The 11,501-nt window shown below is 39.0% G+C and overlaps 1 protein-coding gene across 1 annotated transcript in view; it reads left to right on the top strand.

The window, feature by feature from the left end:
* Positions 1-258: 258 nt before the first annotated feature.
* LOC137971177 (3'-5' exoribonuclease HELZ2-like) overlaps positions 259-11,501 on the top strand; it is a 68,105-nt gene continuing 56,862 nt past the window's right edge. Inside the window, exons 1-7 of the mRNA XM_068817938.1 lie at positions 259-375; positions 1,330-1,412; positions 1,894-1,945; positions 3,366-3,557; positions 3,979-4,015; positions 8,412-8,560; positions 11,048-11,110. Of these exons, the coding sequence (XP_068674039.1) occupies positions 1,372-1,412; positions 1,894-1,945; positions 3,366-3,557; positions 3,979-4,015; positions 8,412-8,560; positions 11,048-11,110 (534 nt within the window). The 5' untranslated portion in view covers positions 259-375; positions 1,330-1,371. The remainder of the gene's footprint in view (positions 376-1,329; positions 1,413-1,893; positions 1,946-3,365; positions 3,558-3,978; positions 4,016-8,411; positions 8,561-11,047; positions 11,111-11,501) is intronic.

Raw genomic sequence — 11,501 nt, 5'->3', positions numbered from 1 at the left:
GTTGTCTTCTTTCTTCCTTGTCTCCTTTTTAAGCCGATTTGATGCAGTTTTAGCGAACAATCGTCATCCGTATTTTCACATGTAGAAAAGTCTTGGTCGAACAACTTGCGATGTGGAGGCACAATGTAAGATGGGCAGGATATTCTGTTCGTAAGCTTGGGAGTCCTGTGTCAAAAGAACTATAAATAATGCGCTAGTCATGCATAATCTAGTATTTAAAATACGTTTTCCCGGAAAACCGGCATTTTAATACTGTTTATTTCCGAGAAAAACACCGCAGTTAGAAAGTTTGATGATGTGAGCTTTTAATACTTTTAAGTAAGCAAAGCTTCCAACTTGCAGCCCAATTAATGAAACCTGAAGGGTGATTTCGGGGTAAGTATTTCTTCAGACATTGTATTCGATATAGCTGTCTTCCTTATGACAAGAGATAGTAGAGATAATTAACATATTCAGATCAAAGCAAATTCAGATACAGAAAACAATGTTATTTTATTCTTAATGTCATCTTGTATACGTGGCACATTTAACTGGCTGGTTAGTTTCAGTCGTCAAGATTCTCAATATCAAAGATCTGAGTTATTAGGCACTACTGATTCACAATCTTCTTCAGGGAAGGGATTGTTTTATACTCGAGGACTACTACATTAACTTTTATCCCAAGGATGGTCTGATTCAGTCAAGTTTTTCTATTACACTCTAAAAGTTGACAATGACATACAGCTCTAAGAACGTTAGCTGGCGTGTCATTTTTTCCGGAAACCGAGAAATCACAGACCGTTGTCAAAGGTTTCCGGCCTATTCAACACTCGGTGCGTGGAACACTCGTGAAGAAAGAGATTACGATATTGATTAAATGCAACTAATAGAGAGATTTAGCATCTTGTTTAGGCTGAAATTGGATTTTTGTTTTGACAAAAAGCAAAGAAACACGTTTGAAGATTTTAGCTCATCTACAGGTATCGATTCATGAGAGAAGCTACAACAAGAGATTTTCCATGCTTTGATAATGAAGTGAACTGAAAATCTGAAAAACTTTTATTTAAACACGTGACATTGATGAGTTGGCAACTTCCGTAGACACTCTCAGTCCCGCATTCATTGTGTTTTACTTGAAATCCCACAAGGTACACGGGCGCTATCCATGTAAGATTGAGTAAACTTTGTTGAAATTTAAATGCCAACGGGTCACATGGCGGGTGGTCGAGTTTAAACACGTCTGCAGTATTAACAAATGAATATCAAGACAACCGTAATCGCTACTATATGCCGTAAGAGAATAAACTCGTTCACTTTTTTCATCACGAAATCAAATTATACTTCCTTCAGGTGGTGTCAGACGTCTTATGAATTTATTCTCCGTGACGCGAGATGTCAGATGAACGGAGATTAACCACACAAAGGAGCTCCAGGTAAGAGGACCTTTATTTTTTCATTTTGACCGTTCTCTAGGCAAAAAGAAGGGACGAGTTTAATCGTGAACATTAAAAAAATTAAATGGCATTGCTTAGAGTTTTAACTAGGACTGAAAGGGAAAATTTCGTTAGACTAGAGATCGTTCCGATCAGGACAAATGAGAAAGACAATTGACGATCGAATTAAAAAACTTGTCATGTCACGTCAATGACCCGAGCGTTTATGTCAACTTGACGCAACAATGTTCTAACAAGGAAAACTAAATAACCATCATAAGGCTGTGGTAAGGAAGAATGTATCCTACAATTCTGGTAAATCAAAAGGAAACATGCTCTTTTTTATGTGGACTCGAGGATAAAACCTCGGAGACCTCCGAACAGGATTCGCCGAATGCTCTCACCCCCGAGGTATAGAAAACTGTGTGAAAATGAGTGTCTTTTTTCAACTAATGAAGCTGCATTTTTTTGACATAAAAAGGAATCATCAGGAAGAGAGACTGACCTCTCAGGAGTTTGCAGAGGCAGAGGAAGTAAGTCCTTAAACATATGACACGGACCTACGCGAGGTGCACTGTCTCTATTTGACCTGCGTTACTCATCTACAGTGGAACCCCGCCATACGACCACCCCGTTATTACGACAACTTTTCTGCAGCCCGAACAAAAGCCCACTCATTTTCTTATCTGAAAACCCTGTTAATCCCACCAACCCGTTATTACGACCAACGACCCTTTTTTGGAGTCCTCAGTCGTTATTTTCTTTATAAAATTACCTCGTTAATACGACCAGTCAAAATGCTTGGTGGGGCTGCTAAATGAAAACAGACCCAATCTGACAAACAATAACGGATTAATATTTTATTGAATGTTTTTTAGCCAAAGGTGTTAGTGGTTAGCATGACATCCGGTAAATTGCAGTGTTCAGTAAGAAGGATGCATTTTTTTTAAATAAAGTACTACAAAAGATCTGATAGACTTAACTTTGCACCATTTCGAGGCTCTCAAAGTTATTTGGCCTTCTTGTTTCTGCTGCCTTCCACTGTGGCTTTTCTCTTCAAGTCCATTTCCTGTTCTTTTCTCGCAGATCGGTTATTTGAAATGTCTAATAATTTGTTAAGCATATCAACGTTTCTTGGCTGTCCAGTAAACTTCTAACCGCATGGGATTTCCATCCCGTATCCCCCCCCCCCCCCCACCCCCATACGATTAACGGCATTAAAAGCATTTTGCATCATAATTTGACCCTACCCCGTTAATACGACCAAATTTCCAAGGCCCGAAGGTGGTCGTATTAACGGTGTTCCACTGTACCATGGCCATTAACGCGCACAAGTATTCTTTTCTTCGTAACAACTGTTCCCGCTTGGGACGCTTTGTGTCCTACTTTCATTTTTGCTGATTCAGTTGCTGTGTTCCATTCAAGTAATTGCAATAATTTAATGTGTTGGCGATTTCTATTCCATATGACTTGTCATTGTATTTGTTTTTATTGAGATATTTGTTCGCATTTTGTTTATGTATCTCGCTGTCAATGTCATGAGCTTCCGTGTACAGTAGTAGCCAAAACGCGATGCCGGGGCCGGGTCATTTCAGTTCGAGTCATTGCGGCTCAGTATTTACCAGCCGTCGTGGCTACAATTCCACGCTTTTTGAAAAGTCGTAAATAGTTTGAACCCAGGAGTCATGAAGTATGATAATCCGGGTGAGTGTAGTCCTGCAGTCGACTACGGCTCATGCAATTTGAAAACTTTCAAATCATCACTCTTGCCCAGAAGTCATGAAATGCACTTGTAAGTTCATTCGATTTCCTATACTTATCATTATTATTTATTTTTAATCGATCAAATTCTAAATTCTTTTTTCCACCTCAACTTTAGGTAGAACCACTTTTAAATTGATGAGTTTGTATTGTTTTTTCTAATAATGATGGTTTATCTGTTGGTTCTTGCAGTATCCTACATTTCTTTTCATCACGCATCTGGGAAAACTTAGCTTCGAAAGTGGCAACTTTGATAATGCAATTGCACATTTTAGCAAAGCCTTGGATGTTCTTGACAATATTTCGAACGAAGCTCGAGCTTTCGATTGTCGTTGGCCGAGAGTTCGAACTCTGTTATCAAGAGCTGTATCCTTCAACAGAGTGGTAAGAGTCTTAGACGAACCTGACAACCACCTTCCCGTCCCCTATAATTTTTTCTTGGTTTTTGTGAACATTTGCGGCAATTGAAACAGTTCTAGTTTAATGGTGGCACAGTTCCTTGATCTTCCTTTCCGATACATTTTCTCTGAACTTTATGGCGGGAGTCCTGATGTCGTTCGACGCATGCGCCATTTGCACGCGCGTTCTCTAGAGAAAAAGCACATGGCCGCTCGTAGTCACCATGGTAGTTTATTTTCCTTTTGTGCCGTAGCTTCCGGTAAAAAGACCTTTGATAACAGGGCGGCATTGTTTACAGACAAGGCGATGCTTGGGAATTAAATGAAAGTGCACACCCCTATACATTTTTTTTCCGATAAGCGGTATTTTTTACATTAATTGCTTTTTTTTTTCGTTTGACCTTCAGGGCCTACTAGAACAGTCCATAGAAGACTGTAGAGAAGGTTTGTTTTATATATTGCAATGTCCATGTGAATTAACTGCGGGGGCGAATAACACTTCGTTAAAATTTGCTCATCGTATCATGAAAGCCGAATAGTTGAAGGAATTATCGCGAACAGAGACATCACATTTTATCCCCCACTACAGCTAAGTAGTACTTGAAAGACATTGGTGAGGCTCGGAGAGCATCATCTGAATAATAATAATAATAATTGTAAATCCTATTTACAAAGTTAACTTCTAAAAGAAAAAATGTAAAACATTTCAAAACACCATTCGATTTCTGTTAGCTGAAACAATATTGTTTTCAGGGAAGTAAGCAGCTCAAGTTCAACTATTCCAGTGATTCGTAATAACAAGATAAATAATAATAATAATAATAATAATAATAATAATAATAATAATAATAATAATAATAATAAGAAATCAAACAAAAAAGCTTTGGAAGAAGCCAAATAATCTCCAACCAAAGCAATTGGATAAAATAGCATCGGAAATAACAACTCGAGATCCATGTCAAGACCCGGCTGGATGTCTCTGGGATTTGAACTGCCTATTATATTCACTAGCGAGGGCATGGAGTTTAGTAATGGAGAGAAATGTAAAACGCAAAGACGGACAGCAAAAGGAAAGAAAACCGAGATGGCTTGATCTAATGGACAAGCGTTTGAGTAAAACTAGAAAAGAGATTTCACAGGTAACTGCAGAAATAGACAGGACAAAACGCAACGGAAAGCTGATTAAAACTCTATGGAAAAACCGGAAGTGGATGAAGAAAGAATTAAAAACAAGGAAGTTAGGACTGAAAGAACTAACATCACTTAAAGAAAGAAAGTTAAACATCATACGGATGCAAAAACGTGAAAAGCAGAACAAGATCAGAGCTTTTGAGCGAAGAAAGATCAACAGCTGGTTCGACCAAAATGAAAGATCATTCTACAAACACTTGAGAAACCTCACAGCAAATGAAATTGACCCTGACAAAGTGGAATTCAGCAACAAGACTGTACACCGAGGCCTCGACAGCCCTAACACCACAAGAGAAGAATATGAAAACTTCTGGAGTCCGATTTGGCAAGAACCAGCAAATGAAAACCTGGAAGTGGAATGGATACATGAAGTGCGCGATGCATTAGACCATTCAATACCAGACAATGAGAACTTGACTGTACCTATTACTGACCAAAAAGTCTACCAATGTTTAAAGTCAAAAAGGAACTGGGCAGCCCCTGGTAATGACAAGATAACCAACTTTTGGCTAAAAAAGATCACTTCGATCCATAACAAGTTGGCTATAACGATCAATAGATTTATTAATGATGGAATACATATCCCAAGATGGTTGACGGAGGGAAGAACAGTCTTAATACCCAAGACAGACAACCCAGGAGCAGCTGACCACCGACCGATAACATGCCTAAATACAATGTACAAATTGATTACGTCGATTGTCAACTCAGAGTTGCAACACCATGAATCCGTTCACAAGTATATGCAACTGGACCAAAGAGGAGGAATGCCTGGATCTATGGGGTGCATTGATAACCTGCTGATTGACAAGGCAATATTGGAGGATGCTATGAAGAACAACAAGAACTTATCTTGCACCTGGATTGACGTAAAAAAGGCCTTTGACAGCGTCTCACATGTTTGGCTTATAGAAGTCCTGAAAATGCATAAGATCAATGAAAAGATAGTAGACTTTGTAGAGAATGTGATGAGGAGCTGGACGATCACTCTACACGTAAGAACAAGTGCAGGTAACCAGGAAATTGGTCCCCTTATAATAAAGCGAGGTATACTCCAAGGTGACGCATTCTGTGTTAAGCTTTTTACTCTCTGCCTCAACCCAATCGTCAGAGGAACAGAAGGGTACAGCCTTTCACATGCAAAGAACACAAAGATAACGCATTGCCTTTTCGTGGACGACTTGAAGACTTATCACAAAAGTTCAGCCAAGGCAACTACTTTGACAAATAGACTTGAAGGCATGTTTGGTGATATAGGCCTAGACTGGGGAATTCGAAAGTGCGCCGCGATCCACATCAAGGGAGGAAAGCTCCAGAAAACCGAGAACCTACCACTTACAAGCGGTAGCCAAATACCAGTACTAGGAGAGGGAGGCCATTACAAATTTCTCGGTAAGGTACAGAATGTCAACCAATTAGACAAACAGGTGTTTGAGCAGGCCAGTCAAGAGTACTTAAGAAGACTAGCAGCTATATGGACCTCCCCACTCTCCATACCAAGAAAAGTAAAGGCCACAAACACGTTTGCTTACCAAGTTCTCCAATATTATATGTGGTCAAGTGAATGGGCGATAGAAGACCTACAAGAACTGGACAGAAAGACCCGAGCAGTAATAGCCCAGAACAAAGGCAAGCACAACTCTGAGTCGAACCCGACCTTATACCTATCACCAGATTTAGGCGGGAGAGGCTTCAAAGAAATAGAGATACAGTATAAAGTTACGAAGATAAAGACCGCACACTACACCACGACCAGTAAAGATCCCCATATAGAAGTAGTGAGAACCTTTCAGGACGTCAAGGAAGCAAAAAAGGGTAGATCAGTGATAAAAGATGCCAAGACTAACGCCCAGCAATTAAACGTAGATGTAACATTCGACGAACAGCACAAATCCACCTCAGTAACAATGGGTGAGAAGGAAACTTTGTTCAAGATCAGTAGTCCAAAGTACATTCAGCAAACCCTTAAAGAGGCAACAGACACAAAGTACAAACAAAAAGTCTCCGAACAACTATGGCTGGGCAACTATGTCACTCAACGCTGGAAAGACAATGACATCTCTAAAGACAACTTCAACCCAACCATGAAGTGGAAAAACATACCGGACGTCGTACTTAGTGTGCACACCAGTATTCTACAACAGCTCGTCCCTACAAAGGTTTACAGGGTAAAGAAACAAAAAGAACAAGGCTTAGATTTAGTGTGCACACTGTGCCACAGTGCATAAGAAACCGTCCCACATCTATTATGCGGCTGCTCTGCCATTGCCCAAACAATCTACAAGGCGAGACACGATAGAATGTTAAGGCCGATTTACCATCTCTTATTATCAGTATATAACATGGAAAACGACGACTCCAAAGCGTGGTATAAACAAGCGATCCCGAAAGCAAGCACAGAAAACGACGAAGCTAAAATTCTCTGGGACACGCCTATATATATAGATAGGGCGCCAGAGAATGGAGCAAACAAGCCAGACATGACGATCTTTGATAAGAAGAACAAAGTTATCATCCTAGTGGAAGGAACTGTATGTAATATCGGACAGATCAATGATAGGAACGATTATAAGAAGAGAAAGTACCTGGATTTAAGACTGGGTCTCCGAAAACTCTATTCTGACTACGAGATGAAGCAAACCAATATAGTGTTTAACTTCCTGGGAGATTTCAACACCACGCTAAAGAAAGAACTCTCTGATCTAGCCCACAAGAAAGATGTTACTAAAGTGCTAACCAACTGTCAGAAGTGGATCATATCACAGAACTGTGAAATCACCAAAAAATTCTACAGTTTAAGACAATGAAACACACATTCTTTTTTTTTCAGTCCAGCAACTGTTGCCTAGACACTGTCCGCAGCAAGTTTCAAAACAAATTGTAAACTGGAAAGCTATTCAATACAACAGATAACAACAGACAGACCATCAAATTGAGCATAATAGACCTGATGTAGTCGTTCTTGATAAGATAGAAAGATCATGTTATGTGATAGATATCGCGTGCCCTTTTGATACAAGAGTGCTGGAAAAAGAACAAGAGAAAATGGAAAAATACCAAGAATTAAAAAGAGCGATTAGGAAAATCTGGAGCTGCCGAAAAGTAATTGTCGTACCAATTGCCATTGGTGCACTAGAGACGTTCAGCAAAAATTTGAAAACATCGTTGAAGAAAATTGGACTAGATTGCACGTTATTACTACAAAAAGCCTCCTTGTTGGGAACGGCAAGAATCTTGAGAAGAACACTAGACACCTAAGGCCATAGGTCGTGGCTTGATGCCTAGTTTACAAACCACGTTAACAACATATCGTGTGAATGAACGAAATAATAATAATAACCATGATGATAAAAAACAACAACAAAATAAACTTGTAGGACCTCCCTTTGCAAATTTTATTTCCCGATGCTCCATCTCCACATAATCGGGTAGCGAACAAAAAATGTGCCATTCCTGCCATAATTGGTAACCGTCCTCGATTATTTGCATGTGATAGTTTGCGTCGGTCAAAAGGTTAGGGTATCTTACCCTGCTGTGGTCATATTTGTCGACAAAGGTACGGTGTAAGCAGCCCCTTCTACATCAACCAGACACCATTTTGCTCATAAGGTAGCAAATCTCTTTTTACCATTTTTTTTGTTTTCACTAGCTATTGATTGCAGTAGAGAGATTGGCTTCGAGAATGGCAGTCGCACTGGTGTTCAGGTGATGATGGAAGCCATGATATCGTATGAAAGAGCTGGAGATATTGGAAGTGCTTTTAAACTGGCAGTGTCATTAAAAACACTAGATTTCAAGGTAATACCATTCTTGTAGATGTATTCCTTCTACTGAAACAAGTACATGTCACCAGGTATTTTTTTTTAGGCTAATCGTTCCACAGCAACCTTTTTATGCGTGCGCACATCAAAGCCAGTGACGATGAGCTGCCCTTTGTTTGCCTTGGCTGCCCTGTTTCAATTGCTTGATTATTTGCCTTATAATATTGTTGATATAGAACAACGCTGCTCCGAATTATTTTATTTTTCGAAACGCAAATTTTGAGGTGGCGTCCTCCAAAAATATAACTGGATCGAAATGAATCCTAAATATTAATGACAAATTATTAACTATTAAATATTAGACAAAAGATAAAAGTGATCCATGACTTTACTACGGGACGGTGTAAGTAATTGTCACTATATAGCTGTTGCCGGTAAAATCCGTTCACAGTTTGAATCCGGTTTTACCTAGGTTAAATTGGTGATCCTCCTTTCACGTAGGTTGAATACGCACTCAGATGAATTAAAGAAACTTTTTTTGAGCTTTGGAGCCTAAATTAGTACAGTTCTTTGTTCCCTTGCCGTATGTTGTAGTGTTGAGATTGAATGGATAAGATGGTGTGTGATCACAAACCTTGAGAAGATGTGCTGAGATGCGTAAGACAGAGCTTGAGGAGGGTATAGGTGTTTCAGTCCTCTTTTGGGGGGTGATTGATGCTTTAAGCCAAGTAGAGTGCATATTCAACGTAAGTAAAATAACGATTCAACCCGAGACCGGATTTTACCTGCAACATAGATGTTGTCAGTCAAATCCGGGCTCATAGGTTATGTTGGTGATGCTCATTTTACCTAGGCTGAATATGCACTCTACCTAGTTTAAAGCAACTATCAACCCCCGAAAAGGCTATACCTTCCCTCAAGCTGTGTCAACACATCTTCTCAATGTTTCGTATCATCTGATGAGTTTCTGCATTCATACATGTTGTGTTCTTCTTCTCACAATGATTTTACAAAACACAGTTTAATTTAAACGGAAAACATCCAACATTCAACTTCCAAGCTAATTTACATAGAACAAAAAGCAATATATAAACATATTCCGAAATCCTAAAGGAATACAAGAGTAACAATGTAATTAAAAGGTGTTTATAAAAACGTTGAAACTGATCTAGATAAAAAAATTATTAAAAACTAAATTTTCGACTGCAACTGCGGTCTTCATCAGAGTGACTAAAATATGCTGTTCGAGAGTAATATGCTAAAACTAAAATAAGAAGTTACTTTATCCCCTAGGGCTTCAATAATGTCTTATAGACAGAAGGGAAAGGCTTCCGCTCGTTCACCGCATTTTTGTCTATTGTGGAGTGCCATGATTCCAAAAAGATTCTTTTGTGCCAATTATTGACATTCTTTTCTAGAATTTCCACATAGCCAGTGTCAATGCCATGGTCAGTGGTTTCGGCGTGATCTTTTATTGCCGACTCTTTGTTATTATTAGTTCCTGGTTTATGCTCCCCGTCACGTGAATTCCATGATCTCTTTGTTTCCCCAATGTATGTGAAATCACACGATCACACGATCGCACAAAAATGCGGTGAACGAGCGGAAGCCTTTCCCTTCTGTCTATAAGACATTATTGAAGCCCTAGGGGATTAAGTAACTTCTTATTTTAGTTTTAGCATATTACTCTCGAACAGCATATTTTAGTCACTCTGATGATGACCGCAGTTGCAGTCGAAATAATTTTTTATCTAGATCAGTTTCAACGTTTTTTATAAACACCTTCTATCATATAATGATACTGATCGTCCATCAAGTATTTACAATGTAATTAAGGTCCTATTCAATCGAACAAAGCATCAAATTTGTACACAGTTGTACAGTCTATACAATACTGAATCAGCTCCACAACAATACACTTAACCATTTAAAGTCAGCATCCATTGCGACATATAGTAAGGGAATAAAGGACTATACTATGCACTTAACGTGCACTTACCGGTCCTTGAACTAGGACCCTCTAGATCTATAGTCCTGTGTCGTCTTCACAACTACACTACAACGACGAACATACTCAACCCAGCACAATTCATTTCCGCATTATTAACTTTAAATTGTATTATAAGTCAATTGATATCCATGAATAGTAAACCGAATCTAATCCTAACCTGACCCTAATTCTTCTCTATGCTTCATTTTGGCTCCAAAAAAAGTTTCTTCAATTCATCTGAGTGCATATTCAACCTATAGGTAAAATGAGGATCACCAATTTAACCTTGGTAAAAACGGATTCAACCTGAAAACGGATTTTACCGGCAACATAGACACCTCAAAAATTCACGCGCTTCAAGGGATTCGAACAACAGGATCAAGCGTCATACCCGTTGATTCCCGTTAAAGCCGCCTGTAAGTTTTAGATGTCTATAGTGGCAATGCTTACATTCTCCGTTAAGTGCATTCTCACTTCTTCTATTTCTACAGCCCGCACTTCAAATATACGTTTCTTTCATTTATTAAATACTAGGAAGTTAAATCACATCTCTACAGGCTGAGGGAGAAACTAAATCATTTCTTCGAATGCAGTGCGGTAAGTATCTTATTAAATTTTGACGCGAATAAGAAGCGATTTCGCTATTATACGGAATCTAAATATAATTATTTGTCATCATGAAAGTGATGTCCGAGAACATCGAGGCACCTTTAAGTCTTTCAAACTATGTGCAGAGACATTACAGCAAGGAATTCCCGGTGTTATGGTATGATTTACGGGGCTACAATTATTGAACTTAAGTAGCTGTTTCGGTGAATCTACCTACGCTGATAAACTTAGCTTCTCGTTGGTCTGTTAGCGTGACATATCAAGAAGGAAACCTAAGCAGAAACCACCAAAGTCAAACAGGACTTCGAATTCCCAAATGCAGAAACATGCAGATATAGCCAGGTCATCTTCAAGTTGTGAATTCCACTTGAATACGGAA

The sequence above is a fragment of the Montipora foliosa genome, chromosome 9 (assembly GCF_036669935.1).
Source record: "Montipora foliosa isolate CH-2021 chromosome 9, ASM3666993v2, whole genome shotgun sequence".
In the NCBI taxonomy this organism is placed as follows: Eukaryota; Metazoa; Cnidaria; class Anthozoa; order Scleractinia; family Acroporidae; genus Montipora; species Montipora foliosa.
This window is presented reverse-complemented; position numbering and strand designations above follow the sequence as displayed.